This window comes from Protopterus annectens, chromosome 2.part0 (genome assembly GCF_019279795.1).
Source record: "Protopterus annectens isolate FY-2018-M chromosome 2.part0, PAN1.0, whole genome shotgun sequence".
Lineage (NCBI taxonomy): Eukaryota > Metazoa > Chordata > Ceratodontiformes > Protopteridae > Protopterus > Protopterus annectens.
In genome coordinates, this window is record NC_056728.1 from 841,543,716 (window position 1) to 841,571,562 (window position 27,847).

A 27,847-nucleotide genomic window follows, 5' to 3' on the forward strand; every position below is an offset into this window, starting at 1 on the left:
TAGCCCTGACGAAACTGACATCATCGCTCACGTGATGACGTCAGCTCCGAAAGCGTCGAAATTTGAAAATGGGAAAAAAAATAAGCCAAGAATCGGAATTGAAGGGGTGCCACTGTGGAATTGTGGCACCCCTTCATTTGGGCCCTAAAACTCGGTAAAAAACGAGTAAATCGGTATGGTTGGGAGGTATGACCAGTTGTTCTTTTAGGGATTTGGGTAAGAATTTTGCAAGGTAAAAATCTGACACTGGATCTTAACATTTTATTTCATTTTATCCGTGTAGTAGCCCAGCATATACAAGAGTTGTTTTTTCCCCCCAGAGGCAGACATAGGGGTACAGATGTAGTTAAAGTAACTCAATTAGTGTTGCACAGTTATGCAGATGAAGACAGGAAAGGAAAATCATATCTACAAGTCAAAAGCTCATTAGCAGCTCCATAGTCTCAGTACTTGACTAGAAGGTTCTCTGTGGTATTGCTAGTTATTTGCTCATTGTAGGAAGTTTCTTTGTTGCTGCTTACAAAAGTCAAAAGCAGTACTCCAGCAAAAGTGTCCTCAGTCCTTTACTGTGGGAAGTAGTTATTCAAAGCCCCTTTTATTTCCTGCACAATACCTGAAACAAGGCTTAACTGCTGACTATTACATTCACTTGTATGTGTAATGAGTGAAGTGAAAAATGTTTTGAATAACTATGTAACTTCATATATATTTTATTCACAATCATATTTTTCTTTGCAGAAATATCGAGTAGAGGTTGGTAATCAAGCTATGGATCATCTCATTCATGTCCTGAAAACAGATCGGTAAGTCATTGACAAATAAAGGAAGACAAGCCTTGGGAGTTGGAGGTCAGAACAGTTGAATTTTTGTTTTAATGTCTTCATTTTGTCACATTATTACTACTAACTTGTCTTGTTGAAAAACTTTCATTTGGAGTTAAGATCTTAGGAATCCCTTTGTTTAGTAGTCTGGAAATGAAATCCCACTGTACTGTCATTTTATTTGCAGCTGTGGGTCACCACACCCTTTTTTTCTCATATATATATGTTAACTTTATTTGTTGACCTTTCTGTGTTGAAACAGTGGGTTTTTATTGTCTTGTTACTGCAACTGTAAAAACATGTTTTACAGGGACAACAGCCAAGGGTTTGTCTTGCTTTGCTTCTTTTCTTAAGTAAGAAGCTTGTGCTGTACAAGTTTAACCAGTCATCCAAGAGATTTGAAATAGGCTAGATTGAAAGAGGGAAGCAGTTTTCCAGTCATCCTTCCTAACATTTTACTGGGAGATGATGTAGCATTTTGCACTAGCAAAGCTTAAATTAAACATAGAGAAGATCGATGTAAAGATCCTTATTTCTGAGTTTTGTTTCTTGTATATCCCCACCTTCTTTTCCTTCTGTTGGATTCCATGATGAAGTACATGCATACCATTACAGTAACTAAGCCTATTGAGTTTTCTCCCTAGCCAGCTTTCAAGAACTTTGGGTGCTCCTCCCTGGAGCTCCAACTGCCAGGAGCTCACATGGCACTCCATGTAAGGTAGTTGGAATAGTAAAGCATTTCATAGCATTTTTGCTGCCAAAGCAAATACTTCTGTGGGCTGTGTGATTTTTGTCAGTCAACTGGCAACCTTCAAGAGCTGGGCAAATAAGTCCCCAATTGAGGAAAGCCTACTCATTCTAACTGAATTTTATGAAGAAAACTTTTTTTCTCTGAAAATGCTTACTTGTGCTAAGAAAACAGTGTGATTGGGACTGTTTTACTTTGAAGTGAATTGTCACGTTGGTGCTTGTATAAATTTTTGAGGAAAAGCTTAATTTTTGACTAAAAACCTTTGTCGAAAGTTATGTTTGCAACAAGATATTGTGTGTTGAGCGACTTCCATTGTTTACTTTCACAGAACCACTTGTTCTTTGCTGTTTATTAACTTGCTCTTCATGGCTCCATGAACTGCATTTCAGGCCCCCTTTGTGGCATATTGATAGAGTAAACAGTATGTTTCTTTGGTGGTACCTCTCCCTAAGCATTAAAAGATAACCTATTTATGAGTCTTGTAAGGTCTGTCTGGCTCCTAGTTTGCCACAGCTGCTGGTCAGTGAATGCTGTGACTGTTTGCTGCTCATCAGGCCACCCATTTTTCTCCCTCTGATAGCTTCAGAGGCCACACAAAGAAAACAGACATGTTGGAGGGGTAGCATCATCTTCTGCAGATATAGGGATGCCTTTGGTGGGCAAGATTGAGCCACTGTTGCCTGTGTCCATGGAAGGAGCAGGTGAAGGATCTTTACTTGGCTGTGATGGGTTGTGAATAACGGTTCAATGGACCTAAGGATCAGGCTTTATACAGGATAAATGTACTTACTGAGAAGTTGTGGTCTTCTCATGCTGTTTCATTGGGCAGGGCAAATTAACTGAGATTTGCTAAAGAACTTCTAAGGCTGCCAGCCTAGCTATCTTGAATTTTGTAAATAATCATATGTCATTTGTGAATATTAATATGATCCATAGACTTGTCTTACAAATGTAAGATAACTATATGTTATGTGTATATTAAACTACTGGTGCAGAAGTGTGTGTTGATCTGCATGTTATATACTGAGCTTCAAGAATGTAACCACAGTGTACCCTGCTGGAAAAGAGCAGAAATGTGTATAAACTATATACCTGTGCAGATGTGTGTTTTAATGGTAGAATTTGGAACATACAGAGTTAACTTGCAAAACCTCAAGAAAATAAGTCAAAATTGTACGATTTTGTTATGTCTGTTTCAGCTCAGAGCAGACACAATGTCTAGAGTTGGAGGTTTTGCTATTGTCTTGAAACAGAAATAATTACTAGGTTTCAAATGTAAAAGTGTTTAACTGTATTAGTACTTCCAGTTATAGGCAAATATCTGGGAGATATGTACCTCTGACACAGAGGTGGTAAATTCTAAGTTTCTGTTAGTCTAGGAACTGAAGGAAGGTGACAGAGTGATATCATCCCAGCTAACCCAACAGTAATGTGCATTATTAATTTAAGAACTATCTCTGAGAGTGAGTCTGTGCATTTTGTATTTGTCTTTGGACCTGGAAACATCCTCTCATCAGCACTTTCTTTGCTAATAGTAAGTAACTAGGGTAGAGTGATTTCTCTTAGATATAGGTAGGAATATAGTAAAGATTAGTTTAGATGTTTTCTATATTTATTTGAGACTGTCTTGCAATGTTGTTTTAAAATATTTTCTGTGATTCTGAACTCTGTCACTGTGCTGAGTTAGTGAATATTGTCTTTTTTATTGTTTATTATTAAATATATTTAAACCTTTCAATTGGGGCTGGTTTGTTTAGAGATATTTAGTACATGCATATGTATTTGCTGACTCTTTACAGGCCAATCCTAAATAGCCTTCAAGTCTGGTCACACTTACCATTTGGATAATAGTAACATTACACAGTAAGATTGGTCACCCTTTGAGAAGGGCCTTAAAGTAGCTGATAAGGGGTTCTGGTGGCATTGCTAACCACCTTATGGCCTGGGCAGAAGGGGGCATAGCTAGTAACCCTGTGCCAGCCTTTCCCAGGTGTGTGTTTCTGTATAAATCAAATCTCAAAGTGTATGTGTCTGTGTCTGTTTCAGGTACTTGGGCAGGGAAACGAAGCACTGGTAGGACAGTGACAGTGCTGGGAGGACTTGGCTTGGAACCCTGGCTAAGGACTCAACTCTATAGCTGTGCCAGTGGGGAGTCTTACTGGGGATCTGGAGAAAGAGGGAGAAACCAGCCCCAGACCGTCTGTGATCTCTGTGTGCTGTTAAGGGAAATTGTACTTTACTGTGTGTGTACTTGTCATCCTCCCAGTGTGCACGTCCCCACTGGTGCTAGTGGTGAGGATTGAGGCTCCTTGATTACTGGGCCAGTGCAGGAGCGTTACAGAACTCATGACTGCTTTTTCTTTGCCTTCTGATTCTTCAGGCAAGTAAAGTAGAGTTCCTTCTAATTCTAACAGAATGTTTGTTTCAGTTAGGAGAGCAGTCTTTGCAGGAGGAGGGGTATACATCAGGAGTTTCTTCTCAGTTCAAGCATTCTGATTCTGAGGAAAGTATAGCTTCAGATTTCAGACTTAAGAATTTTTTTCTGTCATTTTATCCAAAAGGGACCAGAATAATAAAATCATGACACAGAAAATGTATTCTGATTTGTTGCAACTACAGATGCGTAAAGCTACACATTTTATCAAACTACTATTGCCAAGGATTTCAGATATTTCTTAAAATTTGCTTGTCAGTTTACTGTTTACTGTATTTCACCAAGGTATTCACAAAATGGCTAGCTCCAGTCATTGTTTACTGAAGAGTTCAAGTCACCACAGATGCTGCAAATCTGTTGTGGGGAGAGCTTTTTTAAGGGTGCAAAAAATGCAAACTGTGGCATCCTTTTGATGGACAGAGGCAAGTAAATATCCAGGAGATGTTGTCTGTTATCACTACTTTGAAAGCTTTGAATCGTCTGTCTTTCTCAGGTCATCTGAATGTGTACACAGACAACACCACAGTGATGTGGTACATAAACATTTGGGGAAGTAGCAGATTCTACTCTCTATGCAGACTAGCTCTGATGGCTTGGGAGGTGGCACTTTATCTCTTTCTGACTCTTACGGCTTTGCCAACTCTGAGAGACCAAAATTGTTCCAAGTCAGGCAGGATCAGAATAGACCGCTGCACATAGAAACCTCATTGTGGACTCTTCCAAGACTTGATCCAACTATGGGGAACAACTCTGATAGATCTGTTTACTTCCTTTTGAAACGGACAAGTAAAGGAATTCTGCTCTAGGAGTACAGTCAAACCTGAAGATGAATGCTTTGTTTCCCATGGATGAGTGCATTTCTGTGCACTTTTCCATCCTTTCTGCTGATTATCAGGGTTCTTCAGAAGATGTAGGAGAACTCTACAACCAGTTTTTTTGTGACTGCTTTTAGCCAAGGCAACAGTGGTTCTCCCTTCTTTTCATTCTGGCCAAGGGTAATTACCACAAAATTCCTCACAGATTGAATTCGCACACACAAAACGGGGAGTGTGATGCACCCAAGTCACTGCCTAGATAATAGATTTTGTTTTTTAAATGAGAAACATTTTTATTGAATTATCACTTATGACATATTTCGTTATACATTTAAAGGAATGAAAACAAACCGTCACTTTTAATTTTCTATACAGTCATAGTCAAACATTACATAGCTCCTTCATTTCCTGCCTTCCCTTAAACCTCATCCTTCTCCCAAACTATTTTTCTGCATGCATTGTTCCCACAATTCTCATTTTTTCTGTGTTATTTAATCCTACTCTTAAAGATTTCACTTCAATTCTTTTATCTCTGTTAAGATATCTGCTACTTATAATATGGTTGGTTAAGACTTCGATTTTCATTTTCTAGTAACTGCTTTTTGGCAGCCACCAGAATTAGACTCAGCAATTCCTTACTATGTCTAGGCAATTCTGATTCTGTATCACAGCTCAAAAATGATTTCCATAGTTATACCAATTTGCTCATCCATTATTTCTGACAAAGTATTCTACAGAGAATTTTTAAAGTTAAAGTATGTTCCCAATTACCTTTTCCTTCCCCATCACACCTTCACCATATGCATTGGATAATAGAATTTTAACTTTTAAGCAACTATTTTTCTGAGGATGTGCAGAAGGTACTAAAGGGGTGAGAAAATCTGATACTATGAAATCATATGTGCAAGTGGAAAAGATTTTTAAGTTGGTGCCAGTCAAAGAAATGGGTCCTTTTTTAGGCCTGGTTGCTTTTAGTTCTTGATTATTTGTGAGAATTGATGTCCAGTAGTTTGTTATACTCTTCTGTGAAGCTGCATTTTAAGTGATTCCTAATTGTCTGCCCTTGGATTCCTCCTTTCTAACAATCCTCAAGTTAAACCGGTTTTAAATGAGGTATTACATACTCACCCAGTTAGGAGATAGGTGGCCCCCACTTGGGATTTCAATTTTGTGCTTTAGAAGCTTATTCTGTCTTCATTTTAACCAGTGCCTGTCTTGATTTAAGGTTCATAACTTGGAAGTCTGATTTACTCAGTGATTTGACATCTACTATGTGAATATTTGAGTTACAAGCATTTATTGTGAGACAGTCCTACCTCATTTTTCACAAGGACAGAATTTCCCAGGGTTTACTTTAAGCCAGACTATAAATCCGCCAACATAATGCAGTTGTGTAAACTTACCGTATCAGTAGATGTTCTAATGGATCACTATTATAATAACCGTCCCTCCACCCCCATTTTTTTTCTGCTGATGAATCCTTTTGTGTTGCCAGGGTGTGCTTGTTTTCACCCTTTTGTTATAGTTCATTTTGTTTCCTAGTACAAATATTCAAGGCTGTTGTATCCTTCCTAGACAAAAAAGTGCCCCAAAGTGTTTTGTCGCTCCAGCTGCTTTTTATGTGAAGTGCTTTGCACACTTCTGGCAGCTGGTACACCTGGGAGGGTGTCCAAAGCACTGGGAAGGTGTCTGGTGCAGGGTTTAACACCACAGATAGCTTAGGCTACTGCAGTTGGTATATTTAGTTGTGGGGTGTGGGGACAAAGCCCCCCACATAAGGGGTATGGGGCGGAAGCCACATGGGTTGGTTTAATTGGCTTTGTTTTTATTTTTTTATGGTGCTGTTCACGTGGTTACTTACCCGGAGGTTTTACTCAGTAATCAGAGTGTTTGTTTTGTGGTTTCGGCTAAGTCTTCTCGAGTTTTACTGATTCGGGCAAGTGGTTTTTCGTTCTTCTGAAGTAGACTCTGTGTGTGTGTGTGTGTGTGTGTGTGTGTGTGTGTGTGTGTGTTATATATATATATATATATATATATATATATATATATATATATATATATATATATATATATACATATATATATATATATATATATATATATATATATATATATATATATGTATATATGTATATATGTATATATATATATATATATATATATATATATATATATATGGTGGTGCTGCGGTAGCGTTGTGTCTCAGTAAGCAGCTGTCAGTTGATTCTCAGCTAGAGCATCTTCTGTGTGGAGACATGTGTGAATGGGCATACTATGGGCAATACCTTCGTTGAAGGTTGTGCATCAGAGCTGGTAACTTGGTACATAAAAAATCAGCTACCAATCATTAGCAGACAGAGTTCACTGTGGAAAAGCCGAAAGACACAGACAGATATGCATATATCTGTCTGTCTGTGTCTTTCGGCTTTTCCCGGTTAGGGGTCGCCACAGTGGAACTCCGGTCTGCTAATGATTGGCAGCTGATTTTTACGTACCAAGTTACCAGCTCTGATGCACAACCTTCAAAGAAGGTATGCCCATTCATGCATGTCTCCACGCAGAAGATGCTCTAGCTGAGAATCGAACTGGACAGCACACACACACGCATATATATTTATATTTTATATATATATATATATATATATACATATATATATAGTGTGTGTGTGTGTGTGTGTGTATATATATATATATATATATATATATATATATATATATATATATATATATATATATATAGTGTGTGTGTATAAATATATATATATATATATATATATATATATATATATATATATATATATATATATATGACTTGAGTTTTTGTGTTTTGAGCACTTGGCAGAGCTGCATGAATGATGGGGTCTACTCATCTTGGGAGGGTGTTTGGTTACCAAACCTTTATCTGTTAAAATTTAGTGGATGCTTGGACTTTGGGGGGGGGGGGGTTAGCCAGGCTCACTTGAGGGTAGACTGGGAAGGTGTGCCTACCGTAGGTCCCATGATGGGGAGATCCTCATAAGGGCACAGCTCAGTGCCCTCCCATTCTACCAAGTAGAATGTCAGCAAGTGCTGGAACTTAGAAAAAAACTGTGACCAGCTGCGGCTTCTGATGTGTGCCACAAACTGATAACTCTTGCTTTGCAAGGGGGGGGGGGGGCCATATCAGGTATTGCTGTTTTTAGTCCATTGATTTATTTATTTGTATACTTGCAGTTTGTTTGCCAGGATGGGCCATTGGGCCATGAGGAGCCCTTTTTCAGTGGAGTCCTGGGGAGAAAAGCTCCAGTAAAATGTACAAATACAAGTTAATTAATACGTAAATTATAACAATGGATAGTACAGCAGTACAGGTAATAAATGGCATTAGTGAAATGCAAAAGCAGGCATTCTTTAAAAAAGAAAATAAAAGTTTTATGCAGTCATATTTATATACAAAATCTGTTTATTCCAACAGATGCTTATAATAAAAAAAACATAGGAGGAAGTTTGTATATGTACTGCATCCTGGGGAGTAACGTAAGTTGGGGTACTTTATGCAGGATGGAAACGGGAGCATTCCCATTGAGATGTTAGTTGGGGGTGGAGTAAAGTTTTGAAGGAAGAGAGGCTGTTACTGGTACGGATTAGTGGAGGGAGAGAATTCCACAGGTGAGCTAGAGAGAAGGACAGAAGATGTTTGCCTGGTAGACAAGAAGGTTTGTGTAGTTCAATCAGATTGAGTTGGATCTTGGGGATCTGTTGCATAGATGCATTTTAAAGGTAGTGGCAAGGGAGGGGCAGGGAGTGGGGCTAAATATAAGTTTGTGTGCTTGGGTAAGTTGAATATAAATGAGGTAGTTGAGTAGCTCTAGCCAGTTAAGTTTGTGAAGGGCCATGCAGTGGTGCATAGAAGATCTGTGGCCTGTTGCAAATTTTGAAATTTTTATTGTAACAGGAGGAGAGAGTTGTTTTGAGGGAGGATTGTATGTTAGTAAGGAGCGGGGCTTCATATAGGAGGGATGGGATAAGGTATGTTATAGAGAGTATTAGCTTGGTGGAGGGGGGGCGATATACGGATTGTGACGATAGAGCATGCAAAGTTTCTTATGCATTTTTTTGATATTTGCTTTGTAGGTGGATGTCAAACTTGAGCTGGTCATTTATTACGACTCCTAGTAATTTTGCATAAGATACTATTTTGAGAGGTGTATTATTCTGGCTGGTGATGGTGTGTTTTTGTCTAGGATGCTGTTTTTTGAAGGGGTAAATGTCATAAGTTTAGTTTTTGTGGCATTGAGTGCTAGGTGGTTGTCTTGCATCCATTGTTCGGTTAAAAAGAAGGAATTTTGGGTTAGTTTTGTTGAAATGGGGATGAAGGTGGCAGAACAGATTATAGTGGAGTTGTCGATATATTGGATGAGATTAGTGTTAGGGATTGTCTGGTAGAAGTGGTTTATGAAAATGTTAAGTAGGGGCTCTAGACTGGAACCCTGCGGTACTCCTGTTGGAGTATTGAAGAATGGGATGGTAGCTTTTTTTCCATCTGACTGCTTGTTGCCTGTTTGATAGATAACTGGTAAACCAGTTGATAGTGGAGGGGATAGGTTTAGTTTAGAGAGTTTGAAGAGGAGGAGGTTGTGAAAGATGGTGTTCAAGGCCTTTGATAGGTCTGATAAGAGAGTGGACACTATATCGCCAGAGTCGCAAACTTTGTTAATAGTTTCCAGGAAGGAGAGGAGAGCAGTGGTGGTGTTGTGGCCAGGCCTGAATCCATGTTGTGTGGGAGTTAGAAGGCGGTTATTTATGAGATAGGGTAACAGTTGTAGGCGGATGCATTTTTCTAGCCGTTTAGAAATGGGGGAGATAGCATGGCAAATGGTCAAAAAGTAGGGATGGTATTCCTCCCACCTTTGTGAATTGGAATAATAAAGGCCTTTTTCCTGGGTTGGGGTACATGACCTTCTGTGATTGACCGGTTTATTAGGATATAGATGGGAAGGGCTATGGTTTCTGCAGAATCTGTAAGAAGTAAGAGGGAATTTGGTCTGGGGCATTGGAACTTGGTTTCAGCTTTTGTAGAAAATTTTTTTTATAGTAGGAATGGGTATGTGTTGTATGGAGAAGGGAGGAGTTTGGGAGGTGGAGGTACTTAAGAAAGGAGAGGTAGTAGAGGAAGAAGAGGTAGGTGAAGGTAGGGATTTGGAGGTTGGATTGTTAGTGAAGGAGGTTATTAGTTTGGCTATGGAATCAATGAAGAAAGAGTTGAACTGTGTAGCTAAGTCTGTGTCGGCAGCATTTGGGTTAGGGCAGGGCTTTTCTTTTTTACCAGGATTAAGGAGAGAGGAGATTCCATCCCCGAATTTTTTTGGGTTTGTATTGTGATTAATTTGTAGTGTGGAAAAATAGGATTTCCGGTCTGAAGAACATTTTTTACCTTGTTTCGCAGTAATTTGTATTCATTCAGGGTGGTGATAGTTTTGTTTTCCAAGCTTTGTCTCAGAGTTTTATAATGCCTAAGGTGTCTTTAGTTAACCAAGGGATGGATTTACTTTTAGTACATTTTGTTTTCAGGAGGGCCAGAGAGTCTATCGAGTGTAGGAAGATTGTATTGAAATATGCAACAGGATTATCCAAGGATAAAGTTTTTAGTGGGTTCCAGTTTGTTTGTTTAAGCAAGTTTGTAAATATATTGGGGTTAAAGTTTGTTAGGGACTGGGTAGCGATACAGGTATGAGATAGTTGTAAGGAGGAGTACAGATGGTGGGTAAAGGTAGGAAAATGGTCACTAAGTGGGTCAGGAAGAATACCACTATCAGAGATAGTGAGGATGATAAACTAGAATCCAGTCAAGAGTACTTCCAGTAGAGAAGTCCTTGGAAGGTCTAGTTGTGGCGTTTTTGAGCTGAGAGAAGTTATAGAGGTTTATATTTAGAGGGTTTGTGGGAGATTGTATAGTGGCCCAGTTGATGTTTGCATCACCCACGATTATAGTCTCATTAGTTACATTGGTAGAAAACCAAGAGAGAATGTCTTTGAGTATTGCAACATTGTCTCCAGGAGGCATATAAAAGGTAACTATACAGAAGAATTTGTTTATCTGAAGTAGGGTTTGAATTAGTTATGCATTAGCAAATTGTTGAATAGGTTTGGTGTAGGGAGTAACTGACAGGGAGGATGAGTAGAGGAGAACAACTCCCCACAACTTTTTTGTTTGTTTTATCTTTTCTAATTATGCAGTAGTTGGGTGGTATTAGTTCAGAATCTTTTATGCAGGGTTTCAACCAGGTTTCAGAGATGGACAGGATATCTGGCTGATTATGGAGAAGCCAGGCATGGAGGTTAGGGATTTTATTGCATATGCTTTCAGCATTTAGAGCTGTGAAGTGGAGGGATTTACTGGTTGTGTGGGGAGAATGTGAGGAGGAAATTTGAGTTGTGAGGGGAAAGGAGGCCAGGGTTTGGGTGGATATCGCCAGAGAGAAGGATAGTGATGAAATGACAAATATGGGGAAAAGGTTTTTGGCTAGCTTAGTGTTGTGCTTGTGGGTTGTTAGTTTTATCGTAGTAGTATTGATAAGAAAGGGCATAGTATTACTGGAGGTAGGTCAGAGTTTATAGGGGAATAGTATACGATTGTTGAAAGAAGAAGAGACTGGGGGACATGAAGATGGGAAGAGTGTGGGTTGTTTGTAGAGTACTTTAGTTGTGTGAAAAGGGAGAGAGTGACGTGTTAAGAGGTTTGGTAAGATAGTTTAGATAAGACAAGCTGAGAAGAATAAGTAATTGGGTTAGGATTGAAGAAGATATGATTGGCATGGTTGTTCTGATTATTAGTTGTATGAGAGATAACTAGCTGCTCGGATGAGCTGTAGTAGGTGAGGTTGGATCTTTCTGAAAGTAAGGGGTGGGATTAATTAGTGGGGTGAGATAAGTTGATCGGTGTTTGGAGGGGATGAGTGTGGTTATCTGTGTAGAAGTCTAGAGGTGCTAGGGGTGGGTGGAATTTGGGGGCAGGATAGGGGAGTGGAGTGAAGCCCGCAGGCCGAATGGAGTTGGTAGAGACAAGGAGAAGGAAGAAGGCATGGCTGTGAAGAACAAGCACTGGACTGAATGGCAAGCTCAGAGGTAGGAAGGTATGGTGATGAGGCACTGTTTTACTATAGTTATTGATAGGTGGAAGCAGAGAGGGTCACACAGATGTAGGCTGAAAAAAGGGTAGTAATAGACTGTTTAGAAATGTTTCAGTATTTAGTTTAATGTAAGAAATAAAAGGTATAGTTAACAGTGGTTATGTGCTGCTACCTAGTGGTCAAGCAGTCAATTACAGGAGCACTTAGAGGAGTGTGGAGAAACTTGAAGAATAATGGGGTAAGAGAAGTCCCCGGTAGGCTGCCCAGCGAGCATACACAGGGTTAAATACAACAATAACATGTAATGATATTTTTCCCACTAGGATACTTACACTTTTCTAGGCAGGTCTTTGGGAGAGGCAAAGATACGAATTAATGAGAACACTGCAGGATCCCTTTTAGGAGGCTCTTTTCTCAGTCAGGAGGCCAGGTATTTCTTGGAATGGTAGGAGACTTCAGGGTTAAGCTTACACATGGAAAGGCAAACCACGAGCGGAGCCAGCAGCCTACGGCAGAACAGGACTGGGGGGACAGAGCGTTGAGCACTCTTACCCATCAGGTGCTATCAAGAGGATGGCAGGAATTGTTGGAGAGCAGCCTAGCAGCTGATGGACTGTTTTCCCAAGGAACTTAAAAAATAAACTTTGTTGTTGTTCAGTTCAAACTCCATCCATTTTCTTTAACTGTTTCTTTATATGAGTAGTACCTCAGCATGAGCTACTCTTTTTTTTTTTTTTTTTTTTTTCTGTACTTACAGCACTGTTTTTAGCTTTCAGATGTTGACTTATCTTTTTGTTTAGAAACAAATCTAGTGTTTATTGTACCTATCCCCTTTTAGCTGAACATATAGGGTGTTCCTCATTTACCATTTTCTTGTGACAACCCAGGCCATAAGCTATATCACTTGACATGCTCATGCAGTTATACATACAAGATGATGTAATAATTGCAGCATTAGAAAGTAGCTAAATGATTCCACTTGGTAGAACAAATCACGTGTAGCCACAGTAGCCAGGTCTGTGGCACTGAGGGATAAAGCCCTGATTGTTGCCCAGGTAACCTGTGCTTTGATTAGTGGTGTGGGCACTTGATGGAGCTGTTAGGGAAGAAGGAATGATGAGGCTATACCTGTTAGCCTTTTTCTTTGCAGGAGTGAGTGTAGGTGATGGGTGATTCTCAGTAATCCTTGGTTTAGGCTAGGGAAACTTGGTTGCATCTATGGGACTGAAAGACGTGGTTAGTTAGATGTGTGTATTCTTGGATGTTCATAGTGTTACACTGCTACAGTCATTACACTTGGGTTATACTGCCTTCAGGTGGTTCCCCAGTCGGCCTGACTTCCAAAGTCTTGGTCCGGCATCGGTTGCTTTCTCCTCCTCCCTGACGTCAGTGTGATAGGGGTATATAAGATGCAGCCTACGCCATTTTCTTCAGTCTTTCTTGCCGCACGGTGCCCGAAGCAAAAGCAGTTTGCAAGTGCCGGTCGGCCGTCTCCTGAGTTTTTCATTCCGAATCCAGAACCAAAGTCTTCTACAAAGCTAAGTACCCCATTGGGGAAACTTTTTCTTGCCTCAGACCGATGTCAGTAAAAGTTAATAACTGTATTTCTTGTGGGAAGCAAATACTTCATAAGGATTTCCATTCCTATTGTATCCCATGCCTAGGCCCAGACAATGACGTCACGGGTTGTCGGTTTTGTGCTAGGTTTAACAAGCGCACTATTAAACGTCGGTTTGATTTTGCCCGTCATTATTTTGGTAGAAAATTCAATTATACCATGCCGTCGGACCTTCTGATGACTGGAATACACAAAAAGTGCAAAGACAAGGATAGGCATCCGAGGCCCAAAACTGACGACGAAGCCTCTTCTAGGCCAGTCGCCGGTTCTCCGGTTTTCAACGAGGTGCCTTCGCAGCCCCTGACTACCGCTTCAGTAGAACCACAGGCCACCTCTGACTCCCATGTGGAGATGGCTGGGCCTTCGGACGCACAAGTTATTCAGCCTACCGAAACTAACCCTTCAGAGGGATCCGGAGTAGCTGAGCAACCCACAGCTTCAAAGGGTGTCTTCAGACCTACTCAGTTAAGTATTAAACCCTCAGCTAAGTCTAAGCCTCCTTTAAAATCAAAGAAACATATACAGCATTATCCAGGACAGGCCTCCATGCCTAAGAAACAAATGCTCAAAATGGTCGAAGTCCTAATCACTCTGAACAGGGGGACCCATCCCCCTCCTGATAAAAGGCCTAGACAGGATGCAGACTATGACTCATCCGACCAGGTGTCCATCTCTTCTGATTCATCCTTAGACCTAGGATACTCTTTACCCCCTTATAAGGATTCTGATGCTGAGGAATCAGTTCCATCAGCCTCACCGGCTGAGGACTACTCCTTTGGGGAAACCCTGCATACCATGAGGGAGCATTTCCATTGGGAAGGCCAGGATTATTCAGAATCCAAGAAAAGGCTCAGACTTCCTTTTATTGCCTCAACACAGACCCCTTGCCATTCCGCCAGTGTTAGATATTGTGGATGATGTGTATACTGAATCCAGCTTAAATCCTGATTCCTTACCTCCAGCCCCTGTTAAACCCGACAGATACTACAGAGCCCCTGACTCACACAAATTTATGTTTAAAAGTCCTGTAGCTGACCCTGAAACTCTTTCTCAGGGACCCAAATGGGTTAAGGCCTCATCAGCCAAGAATCCAGTTCCCTCTGACAGAGATTCCAGAGCATTAGGCAGATGGGGAAAGAAAGTATATACGCCTGCAACTTTAGCAATGAGAGCCTTAAATTGCCAGTTTCACATGCTAAAATATCAGCAATTTTTACTGTCTCAGTTAAAACAAAAAATGCTTCCAGAATCAGATCCTCCTAATTTTAAAGAAATGCAGGATGTTATGTGATCCTATCTCGCCTACATTCTGACTGATGGGCTCGGAGCCGATCCCTCGGCTCCGACTCGGCACGCTTATGCTATAGAGCGAGGCCTCTAATTGGCTGAGCTATCTTTATCCCAGGATGCACCACCACTAATCCCCCAGATCTCGTTTGCCGCTTACAGAGCTTGGACGTGGTCTCAACATTGGCTGGGCTAAGTACTATATTTATAGTCTCTTTTCCTGTCAGTAGTTCACTCATTTCAACCCAAAAGCTGTTTTAACGGCTATTTTTTGTGTACGAGTGTGTTACTTGTTGTTTCATTAAGTTTAGCTTAATTTTTCCTGTCAGAGAAGGTTCCGTTTAAGTTAGAGGGGCCTTCCCCTGTACTAACTACTTTAGTGGTTGTGTGTGGGTCAAGTACCCGTTTGAGTTAGAGGGTCTTGACCCTCCTTGTTTTTCTCCCTTTCTCTGTCTGTCTGTAAAAAAAAAAAAAAAAAAAAAAAAAGGTTTTCAGTTTAAAATATTCCCAGTTTCTGCATACTTTGTACCTGTGTCTTAAAGCTTACTGCTGTGTTTTCTTGTAGAACTATGTCTAAGGAACATAAACCCTCCGGGTTTAAGAAGTGCACGAGGTGTGGGTTCAAAATGTCCATAACGGACGACCACTCAAGGCTCTATTGTCTTGGCGCCAAACATCTCCAGGAATCGTGCAGTGTATGCCCGCGTTTTCCTCCCGAGTCCTCCAGGAGAGGAAAAACAAATTAATCCTCAAAGGATTAATCAAGCCTTCTTTCGAGGAGGCTTTATCTTCCTCTCCGTCTCCTTCTAAGAAGAGGAAAGTGCTGGCTCCGACCAGTCAGTCGGAACCGACGGCTAAAAAATCAAAGGAGACTTCTCCATCGGCTCCACGGACTTCGGAGCCGAGGTCGGAACGGTCTGCCTCGATGCCTCCAGCCTCGACCCCTCTGGTTTCGGAGCCGAGGTCTGGGGCATCGAGAGGCGGGTCACCCTCATCGGCTCCACTGATATTGGAGCCGATAAGGGTCATCGGCTCAGACACTTCCCCCTCGGAGCCGAAGTCCTTATCGGCGCCGAGGGAAATTTCCTTGAAGGTTTCCTCGGAGCCGATAATTGTTGAGTCCTTTCGAGCCGGTCCCGAGCCCTTCGGAGCCGATGGAGAAATCGGTTCGGCCCGATCGGTATCCTCGAGATCTTCCAGGATGTCTGATTCGGACATCAACAGGGTGCTCCTTCGACTCTTCCAGTCTCCGGTGTTCCAAAGATGGTTTCGGCTCCAGCCCATTCGGCCGGAGCCGATGGTCCACTCCCTTACTGTACTTCCTCCTCCAACAGCTCGCACCGTTGGAGCAGGTGTTAGTGGAACCAGTGGAGGTGTTAGGGTCAGGCCCGACCCTTGCTCCGACTCCGGCTCCTGGGTCGGAGTTCAGTGCACGGACTTCTTCCTTCGCCCTGGGGGGGGCTTCGGGATTGATACCTTCGGTCCCAAGTCTCCCTCTTGGTCCGGCGGGAGTACCGTCCACTGTCGTGGCCACGGAGGGGGGACCTTCCCAGGATTCTGGTGGTCCCGTCTTCAGGGCTATGAGGAGTGCTCTAGCCAAATCTTCTTTGGCTACCTCCACAGTTTCCCCAGCTCCTTCCCTACATTTGGAGACTGGGTCGTTGGCAGTTCCCCTGTCCGCAGACAGTGGAGCCCCAGGGCCTCAGGTTACCCCCGCTGGGGTTTCTCCCCCTCCTGGAGGTCCTTCTGAAGCCTCTTCGGAAGAACCTCCCAGGAAGAAAACGTGCAAGAGGAAGCACGCTGACTCCCCTGACGAGTCTTTGACATCTGACACCGATCTAGATGATGCAGAGGGGTCCCCCAAGTCGTCCTCGGATGATGTCTCCTTTGCAGACATCCTGGAAGCCCTAAAACAATGAGGCGGCTGGCAGTCCAAACCTCCCTCTGCCGATGAGTTGGTGTTCCTGAAGGCCTTCGGGGCTCAGCCCTCCGCCTCCTGGGTGTCTCCTCCCTTCGACGAGCTCTTGGATTTGATCTGTCAAGGCGTGGGAACACCGGACTCTGTGGAACCGGTGCCCTCGTCCAAACAAATTTCTTTCGGCGCCCCCAGATAGAGAGTTCCTTACGAAAGGTATGGCTGTGGATGCTATGGTGGTGGCATCTGCTACACAGCAGGATGTAGCAGAGGCTTCTACGTCCGTCCATCCTCCTAATAAGGAGTCTAGGAGCATGGATCGGCACGGCAAGCGTACCCTAAGTTCAGCGGCCTTTACCCTGAGGTCTTTGAACTACCTGACGCACTTTACGAGATTACAGAGGGATCTGATTAAGGAGCTATCCGATACCCTCTTAGGTAACCTGCCTGAGGAGCTGGCCCAGACGGTTGGATCTCAGTTGGCTACAATGTCATCCATTTCGAACTCGTCCATGAGGCTCATTTCGTATGCGGCCGAAGGGGCGAGTAGAGCAGGTACAGGCATTGCTCACGGAGACCAGCCTGGCTCCGCCTGTGTCATTTCGTGGAGGCCTTCAAGTCTTCATTCGACGCCTTTGATGGGTCCTCCCTGTTTGGGCCCAAGGTGAAAGACACACTTACCCGCTGCGAACAGGAGAGTAAGACTCTGACTGCCGTAGGGGCACGATTTTCCACTCCCTTTCGGCCTTATCCCAAGGCTAAAAGAGGAGGGAAGATGTGGTTCCGGAGATCGCAGAAGTCTTACCCCTCTCAGCAGGAAGGTTCCCCCTCCAGAGGCAGAGGAGGGGGAAATTCATCAGGAAGACGCCGTCCCAGAGGCGGCAGAGGCCCCCGCAACACTGGAGACTGCGAGTCCTTTCGTGGCTCTTCAGCTTTTCATAGTCCCTGAGGGATTGCCTGACTGTGCTGCTCCGGAGCCAGTCGGGGGTCGCTTTTCGAAGCACCTAAAGGCCTGGGAAGGGATTACTCAGGACCGATGGGTACTTCGAATTATCGCCGGAGGTTACTCCATCCCATTCTGTTGTCCCCCCCCCCCCCATCAGTCCAAAAGAATCCCGGACCCGCCACCCAGTCAACGGGATACCGCAGCCATCGAAATTTCAAAACTGCTGCAAAAAGGAGCCATCCAACCGGTCCCCGCAGACCAGATCGGATTAGGTACTTACTCAAGATTCTTTTTGGTGCCAAAAAAGACCGGGGACTTGAGGCCCATTTTGGACCTAAGCAACCTAAACCGTTCAGTCAAGAAGTCCAAGTTCCGAATGGTCACTTTACAAACCATTCTCCCATTGTTGGAGAAAGGTGTTTGGATGTGCTCCATAGACCTCAAGGACGCGTATTACCATATCAAAATACATCAAACGTCCAGGAGACACTTGCGCTTCAGCCTAGGAGGCAGTCATTTTCAGTTCCGTGCACTGCCCTTTGGTCTCACCACAGCCCCCAGGGTGTTCACCAAATGCTTGGCAGCAGTGACTGCTCACTTGAGGAGTCTAGGATTCCAGGTGTTTCCGTACCTAGACGACTGGCTTCTAACTGCCACCTCCAAGCATCTACTTCTACGGAGCCTGCAAGCCACAACATCACTGGGCAATTCCCTCGGAATCACCTTCAATTGGCCAAAGTCTGTGTTACGCCATCTCAAAGAATAAGATTCATAGGGGCAGAGATAGATTCAAACCAGATGCGGTCTATCTACCTGCAGACAGAATTCAGATCATACAAAATCAGGTTCGAGCCTTACTCCCCAGGTCCAAAGCCCCAGCCAGAATGGTCATGCAGCTATTGGGATCGATGTCTGCCACAGTTCTGCTAGTTCCCTTGGCAAGGTTACACATGAGAATCCTCCAGTGGCTTCTTTCAACTCAGTGGTCCTTTCAGGAACTCCCTCTCAATCATCTAATATGGATCACAGAATCTTGCAGACGGGACCTTCGCTGGTGGCTAGTGTCCTCCAATTTGGATCAGGGACGACCCTTTGTTCTTCCTCCTCCGGCGGCCACTTTGACCACGGACGCCTCCCAGACGGGGTGGGGGGGGCATTCCCTGGGCAGGTCAGTCCAGGGCAAATGGCATCCGGAAGACACCTCTCTCCACATCAACATCCTAGAAATGAGGGCAGTACTCCTGTCCCTTCAAGCCCTTCAAGCCCTTCACTATTACCTCCCTCAGGGCGTAATTGCTGTTCACTCAGACAACATGTCAATTGTCTGGTACCTGAACAAACAGGGAGGGACCAGATCCTATCCTCTTTGCAGGGAAGCGATGAGGGTCTGGGAATGGGCAGTCTCGACCAAACGCTTCCTAGTGGCTACTCACATACCGGGCAAATCCAATGTCATAGCCGACAGGTTGAGCAGAACCATCCTCTCTCCTCACGAATGGTCTCTGAACATGACTATTACAAGACAGATTTTCAGCGAATGGGAGTTCCGTGCTGCGACCTCTTGACTCCTCTGAATGCAAGTGCAAAGAATTTTCTCCCTAACCCGGCTCCGGGGAAGAGCCCTATGGACGCGTTAGTCCATCCTTGGCCCACCGGCCTGCTTTATGCCTTCCCTCCAGTTCCTCTCCTACCCAGGGTAATTCAGAAGGCGTCTCTTAGGGAGCAAGATGATCTTAATTGCTCCTTACTGGCCTCGTCAAGTCTGGTTTCCCTATCTTCGGAAACATGCTCTGGAAGGTCCATGGTTCCTGGACCAGGTCCCAGACCTACTGATTCATCAGTCGGGACTACTACACCAGTCCCTACACACATTAAAATTGACGGCCTGGCTCCTCCTCTTCCGACCATAGTCAGGAGACATGCACTGGACCCAGATGTAGTGCATATATTGTCTTCAGCCCACAAGTCTACTACGAAGAAACTGTATTCTAGCAAATGGAAAAGGTTTGCTATCTGGGCTCAACTCCGGGGCCTGGACCCCATTTCTACTCCCGTGGCAGAACTACTCAAGTTCCTGACCTCTCTTTTCAACCAAGGCTCTTCTGTCTCTACCATTAAAGTACAATTGGCAGCGATTTCTAATTTTCATGAATCCATAGACCCACCCTTAATGAGCAACAGGTTGTGTAAGACCTTCTTGAAAGGTGCTGCTCTATTAAGACCTCCGGTTTCTCATCCTGCACCTCCATGGGATCTCGATATAGTATTACGTGCCTTGACTTCTTCCCCCTTTGAACCGGCAACTACCTGTGATTTAAAGTTTCTATCATGGAAGACAGCTTTTCTAGTGGCAATTACTTCAGCCAGAAGGGTTTCAGAACTTCAAGCTTTGTCAGTGAAACCCCCGTACTTGGTTTTCCATACAGACAGGGTTTCCCTCAGACCAAATCCTTCTTTTGTTCCTAAAGTCTGTTCTACTTTATGCTTGCAACAGTCATTAGAGCTCCCAGTTTTTTTCCCAAAATACTCCAATAAAGCGGAATTTATTTTCCACACACTAGATGTCCACAGGCAGTTACGTTTTTATTTGGATAGGACCAAACAATCAAGGAAGACAGATCAGTTGTTTGTGTCCTTTGCAGAAAACAAATTGGGCAACGCGGTCACAAAGGTCACTATTGCCAAATGGATCAGGGACTGTATTACTCAAGCTTATATTTATTCTAACAAAGAGCTTTCCACCTCTGTCAAGGCTCATTCTACAAGGGCTATGGCTACTTCGGTAGCATTTCATTCTAAGCTTGCTATTAGTGACATTTGTGCTGCGGCTACATGGTCTTCCCCGCATATCTTCATTTCTCACTACAAATTAGATGTGGCATCTAGAGGACGAGCTTCATTTGGTTCCACAGTGCTCAGGAGTGTTTTCCAATGAGCCACAAGGGATTTAGGTGCTAGGGACGCTGTCCCATCAGTCAGAATGTAGGCGAGATAGGATCACATAACATCTTTTAGTTATGTACTCACCATAACTTCAGATGTTTGGGATCCATCTCGCCTACATTCCTAATAACCCACCCTCCTTCCCCCTTCCTTGGAGATCAGAGGATATCAGAAGGTCCGAATCCTGTTGTTTCATCTGAAACATCTAACAATGTTATATAATCAAGCTGTGCATGTGTGCATGAATGCGGACAAACAAGATCTGGGGGATTAGTGGTGGTGCATCCTGGGATAAAGATAGCTCAGCCAATTAGAGGCCTCGCTCTATAGCATAAGCGTGCCGAGTCGGAGCCGAGGGATCGGCTCCGAGCCCATCAGTCAGAATGTAGGCGAGATGGATCCCAAACATCTGAAGTTATGGTGAGTACATAACTAAAAGATTTATTGCATGCAGCTTAACAAGTGGGAAAGCATACTTTGCAATGTGGTTTTGATTCTCTAGAGGCCTCCTGCAGAGCAGCAGTTACTGGCTCTGTCATTAGAAGGCATGCTTGGTTAAAAGAACATAAGTTACCAGAGCATGTTAAAGCAAAATTACTGGATGCACTTTTGCAGCAGGATGTGTTATTTGGAGTTAAGGCAGAAGAGGTATTAAAGAAAATGGAGGATAAGGCAAAATCTATGAAAGTGGTAAAGGATTTCTTACAGGTTCAGCCTCCTAGATTTAGCAGAAACTGGCCAACTAAGAATTGGTCCTTTCCAATTAAAAGACAGACCTCAAAGGGGAAGATACAGACGTCCAAGAAGTAGAGGTCAAACACAAGGTCCTTACAGGCCTCGACAATGGGTTGCATCAGGCCAGAAAGAAGGGGAAGACAGGCCCCAACCATATAAAAAGCAGCTCCAATGACTTCCCACTACAGCTGCCTAACAAATCTCTCTTGGCAGCCCCTTGGGAGGAAAACTGGCACTCTTCTTCCACAATTGGCAAATGATCACCAAAGACAATGGGTTCTCAACATTGTATTTCAAGGTTACAGGTTCCACTTTCACACTTTGCCAAGGTCAAAAGGAATGCCAAATCTGCCACCAAATCAATGGGCAGAGGCTCAAAAACAAATTACAGCACTCATGGATATGAGAGCTATTCAAAAGGTACCATCACAGGAGCAAGGGCAAGGATTTTACTCAAGACTCTTTCTGGTACCCAGAAAGGACAAAGCCTGGAGGCCCATTCTGGATCTTTAGTCTCTAAACACTTACCTGGATGTTCCGAAATTCAAAATGTTGACACTACAGCAGTTTCTTCCCATGCTGGGCAAGAAAGCTTGGCTTGTGACCTTGGACCTCAAGGAGGCATACCTGCATGTCCCTATCAGACAAAACTGCAGAAGATACCTCAGATTCATAGCTGGTTCAATGCACTACCAATTCTCTGCACTGCCCTTTGCCTTATCTGCTGTGCCCAGTGTCTTCACAAAGTGCCTGGCACCAGTAATTGCATTTTGCAGACCGAAAGGAATTCAAATTTATCCGTACCTGGATGACTGCCTGATTCAAGCAGAGAGCAAAGACATTCTTCTAAAGCATCTGGTGTTTGTAAAAAAGTTATTAAGTTGCCTGGGGTACACAGTAAATGAAAAGAAATCAAAACTAGTGCCCTCACAAGAGATTATATTCCTGGGTGCCAGCTTGAACACAACGGCCCAGATGGCTTATCTCACGCAAGACTAACAAGGACAACTGACTCAATGCTTTCAGCTGATGGCAACAAAGACCCAGCTCCCTGCAAGAAAAATTCTGCAGGCCTTGGGTTACATGGCATCCTGCATACTACTAATTCCATATGCCAGACTGCATATGAGGAAACTACAATGGTACCTAAAGAATGTATGGTCTCAACACTGTCGTTTGGAAACAGTTATACCACTAATTTCTTGCCTTCAACAGGAGTTTCAATGGTGGGCTCAAGCTTGTCACCTCAACAAGGGACAGCCTTTTACACAACCCACAGCCAGGCAAACACTGACAACAGATGCATCGGATTACGCCTGGGGAGCACACATGGCAAGCAAATGTATTCAGGGCAAGTGGCCCACAGAACAAAGACATCTTCACATCAATCAAAAAGAGATGCTAGCTGTACAAAATGCCCTTATAGCTTTCAAGGACCTGCTGCATCCAGGACAACTACTGCTAAAGACAGACAACACCACAGTTATGTGGTACATAAACAAGCAAGGGGGCACTCACTCCTACCCCGTATGCAGACAAGCCATGACCTTGTGGAACACAGCTATAAACCTTCAAGTTCATCTGCAAGCACAATACCTGCTAGGAGAGAAAAACACGCTGGCAGATGACTTAAGCAGAAACATCATGGATCCCCATGAATGGAAATTGAATCCACAAATATTCAGAATGATAACACAGAAATGGTGGAGCCTTGACATAAATCTGTTTGCATGCCCAATAAACTGCCAGCTACAAAAATTCTGCACAAGGAGTTACCATCCACAAGCATGGAAAGTGGATGCCCTCTCATTCAGCTGGGAGAACCTACAAGTATACGCTTTCCCACCACTACCTCTCCTTCAAAAGGTACTCATAAAAGCCAGGCAAGAAGAGCCAAAGATGATCCTGATTGCACCAGACTGGCCACGCCAACACTGGTACCCAATCTTAAGGAGCTTAGCACAAGAACCACCCTGGATATTGCCTCAAATCCCACATCTACTGACTCAGCACAACAATCAAATACTACACAGCCAGCTAAAGACCTTTAAACCTAGCTGCATGGAAGATTCCTTAGTCAAGCAGGCAATGCCTCTCTCCAAAGCTGTTATGGATGTCATTCTGGAGGCCAGAAGCCCTAGTACCAGGAAAGCCTATTCGGATAAATGGAAGAGAATTCTATGCCTGGAACCAAGCTCACAGCCTAGACCCTCTTGTTCCAAACATTGCTCAGATACTACAATACTTAACTGAGATGCTGGACAAAGGCCTCTTCTTCTCATCCATCAAGATCCATGCCTCAGCCATCTCTGCTCATTACAACATGGATCCACCAATTTTCTGTAATCCTCTGTTAAAACATTACCTCAGAGGGGCTAAAAACATAAGACCGCCTCGTAGAGCACCTACTCCAACTTGAGACCTCAACTTTGTTTTGGAAAAATTAAATTACCTCCTTTTGAGCCAGCTAACAGAGCAGAATTAAAATATATCTCTTGGAAAACTGCTCTGCTCCTGGCAATAACATCAGCACGAAGAGTTTCAGAATTACAGGCACTAATGGCAGTGGAACCTTTCCTCATTTTCCACCAGGACAGGGTGTCTTTAAGAACTAACCCTACGTTTATGCCAAAGGTGGTATCCAGTGCGGCTCTAAACCAAACTATTCACCTGCCAACTTTTTATCCTAAACCACAGAATAAAGGGGAGAGACTACTGCATTATTTGGACATTCACAGGCAGTTACGCTTCTACTTGGACAAAACCAAAGCTTTCAGAAAATCTGAGCAATTGTTGGTAGCATATGCTGCAAGAGCACAGGGAAAAGCCATTTCAAAACAGACTATTTCAAAATGGATAGGACATTGTATACGTTTCTGTTACGCATACCATGGAAAACCTGTGCCTAGCAGCATTAGATCTCACTACATCAGGGCAACAGCCACTTCAACTGCCTCCCTCAGAGTAGTACCTACCAAGGACATTTTGGAAGCAGCAACTTGGAGTTCTGTACATACCTTCACCAAGCATTACCATCTGCCTCTATACTCTAAATCCAGAGCTGGCTTTGCCACTGCAGGGCCTTATAGCCACCCCTAATGCCTTATAGAACCAGCTACCCTACCTCAGCTTTGGGATTCTACCCAAGTGTAATGACTGCAGCAGTGTAACACGAACATAGTACAGATGTTCTTCATCTCACATTGCTGCAGTCCTAACACTTGGGGTAGTCCGCTGTCCCAGTCGGCCCGAATACCAAAGTATAAGGCTGACGTCGGTCAAGGCGCATTATTCTGACGTCAGGACGTCAGGGTACAAATGCGCATGACCGACGTCATATCCTCAGTCTTTTTTGCCGCATGGTCCGATGCAGAAGCAGTATTGCGAGTGCAGGTTGGCGTTCTGAAATTTTCTGAAGTCGGAGTTTCAGACCGAATCAAAGTTGGCTAAGTACCCGTTGGGGAATATTTTGTTTTTTCTTGCCTCAGTATTTAACCGGATGTCAGAAAAGTGAATAACTGTATTTCTTGTGGGAAACAGATACCTCATAGGGATTACCATACCTTGTGTATACCTTGCTTAGGGCCTGAGCACGACGTTGTTGGATGTCGCTCTTGTGCTAGATTTAACAAACGCACTATAAAGAGAAGATTAGACTGTGCCAGGTTAGTTTTGGGAAGCGTTGTAATTATAAAATGCCGCCGGATGCTCAGACGCCCGCCGTCAAAAAGCGCAAGGACAAAGCAGCAAAGTCTAGGTTGGAAGAACCGTCTGTCCCGGACGTCGGTTCTTTAGAGGGCTCGTGGAGCCGGAGGTTCTGCCAGAAGTTTCTTTGGAGTCTCAGGGAGACTTTACTGTTACAAGATGTGTCCTCTCAGGAGGTAGGCCAGGCTGAAGGGGCTTCTCAGGTAGCTGTTCTCCCTCCCTTCCTAAGGTGGTTAGGCCCTCCCCTTCTGTTTCCAAGGCTTCTTTGAGAGGCAGGCCAGGTTTAACTTCAGTGGGTGTCTCTCCTTGTTCTTCAGGGTCTCTGCCTAAGAAACATATGCTTAAAATGGCAGAAGATTTGATTACTATGATTAGAGGTTCTATGCCCCCTCCTGATAAGAGGCCTAGGGTGGAACCTGAGCTTGAGAGTTTTGAGCAGTGTTCGGAGGCTTCTGAGTCTTCGGCTGAAGACTTACAGGAGTATCCTCCTTATTCTGATTCTGATGTAGATGATTCTACTCCTTCGGCTTCTCCTCCTGAGGATTTTTCTTTTCAGAGACTCTTCATTCCATGAGGGAGCATTTTAAATGGGAAGGTCAAGATTTCTCTGATTCCAGGAAAAGGCTTAGGGAATTTTGTTTCTACCCCAGCATAGGCCTTTAGCTATACCTCCTGTTCTGGATGTGGTGGAAGATGTTTTGCAGAGGCTTCCCTGAACCCTGATTCTTTGCCTCCTGCCCCAGTTAAACCGGATAGGTATTATAGGGTGCCTGAAGCTCATAAGTATCTTTTAAGAGTCCTAGGGCAGACCCAGAAACTGTTTCTCAGGGGCCTAAAGGTGTTAAGGCTTCTGTTGTTAAAAATCCTGTTCCTCCTGATAAAGAGGCAAGGGCTTTGGATAGATGGGGAAAGAAGGTGTATACTTCTTCCACTTTAGCCATGAGGGCTTTGAATTGCCAGTTCCACATGTTAAAATACCAAAATTATCTCCTTTCACAATTGAAGTCTAAGGTGGATGCTCTGGCGGAAGGTATTGAGTGTAAAGAGTTGCAGGATTTAGTTCATGTTTCTGAACAGGTGGGTAAGCATTCTTTGCAATGTGGTTTTGATGCTGTACAGGCCTCTTCGAGGGTGGCTGCCACTGGTTCTGTTCTTCGCAGGCACGCCTGGCTGAGGGATCAGAATTTGGCTGAGCATGTTAAGACAAGGATTTTAGATGCTCCGTTACAATCTGATGTGTTGTTTGGTTCGCCTGTGGAAGCAGTTTTAAAGAAAATGGAGGACAAGGCTAAGTCTATGCAGACTGTTAAAGATTTTTTGCAGGTTCAGCCTCCAAGTTTAGTAGAAATTGGCCTACTAAGGGGTGGACATATCCTTCTTATGATTCCCAGTCTAGGGGTAGGTCTAGACGTGGTAGGGGCAGAACTCAAGGTTCTTTTAGGCCTAGAACAGGAGTTCACCTGCTCAGTCTTCTGGTGAGGGCAGGGGTCAGTCCTTTCGTAAACAGACCCAATGACCTGCCTTTTCAGCTGCCAGAGCCTTCTCGTCTGGCAGCACCTTTGGGAGGAAGGCTGGCACTTTTCAAAGAAAATTGGAGTTTAATTACCCAAGACAGATGGGTATTGGATATCATTCACCACGGTTACAGGTTTTATTTCCATACCTTGCCTCCTTTCAAAGGCATGCCAGACATTCCTCCTCTACAAAGAAAAGAGGCTCACAAGCAAATTTAAATAGGGGCCATTCAGCCGGTTCCTGTGCCAGAAAGGGGCCTAGGATTTTATTCTCGCCTGTTCCTAGTACCAAAAAAGGGGAACACGTGGAGACCAATTTTGGATTTATCTATCCTCAACACTTATCTGGACATTCCCAAGTTCAAAATGTTGACGTTACAACAGCTTTTACCTCTGCTGGGAAAAGATCACTGGATGGTAACTTTAGATCTCAAGGAGGCTTACCTTCATGTGCCTATCAGACTAAGTTGCAGGAAGTATCTGCGTTTCGAGCTGGGAATTCCCATTATCAGTTCTCTGCATTGCCCTTTGGCTTATCTACTGCCCAGAGTATTCACAAAGTTCTGGCTCCAGTGATAGCTTACTTCAGGCTAAAAGGAATACAAATCTATCCTTACTTGGACGACTGCCTGATTCTGGCTCAAGAAAAGGAAGACCTTTTTCAGCATTTGGAATATGTGATAGCAGTGCTAAGATGCCTGGGGTATTCTGTGAACGAAATAAAGTCCAGTCTAGTACCCTCTCAAGACATGTGCTTTCTGGGTGTGAGACTGAATACAGCAACCCAGATGGCCTTTTTAACCCCGGACAAACAAAATAATCTTTCCCTTTACTTCCATCAACTAACTCTTCAGTCCGGGCTGACTGCAAGGACAGTCCTTCAAGCCTTAGGGTTCATGGCATCTTGTATTCTGGTGCTTCCCAATGCCAAACTGCATATGAGGAAGCTGCAATGGTATCTCAAAAATGTATGGACACAGCACTGCCAGGATTTGGACACTGTCATTCAAATAATACCTTGCATTCAAAAGGAATTTTTGTGGTGGGCTCAGGAATGTCACCTAAACAAGGGACTCTCTGTGACCTGGCCAGAGGCAGTCAGATTCTAACGACAGATGCCTCAGACATAGCTTGGGGAGCTCATCTGAATGGAAAGTGGATACAAGACAAGTGGCCTGCCAGACTACAGCATCTACATATCAACATGAAGGAGATGTTAGCAGTCCAGTTTGCATTAATGGCTTTCAAGGAGTT

The 27,847-nt window shown here is 43.8% G+C and overlaps 1 protein-coding gene across 5 annotated transcripts in view; it reads left to right on the forward strand.

Annotated features, from left to right (window-relative positions):
- Positions 1 to 27,847, forward strand: part of USO1 (USO1 vesicle transport factor) — a 1,866,649-nt gene that overhangs the window by 206,746 nt on the left and 1,632,056 nt on the right. For all 5 annotated transcript variants that reach the window (XM_044061107.1, XM_044061108.1, XM_044061110.1 and 2 more), the window contains exon 3: positions 739 to 803. In XM_044061107.1, coding sequence (XP_043917042.1) covers positions 739 to 803 — 65 coding nt within the window. The remainder of the gene's footprint in view (positions 1 to 738; positions 804 to 27,847) is intronic.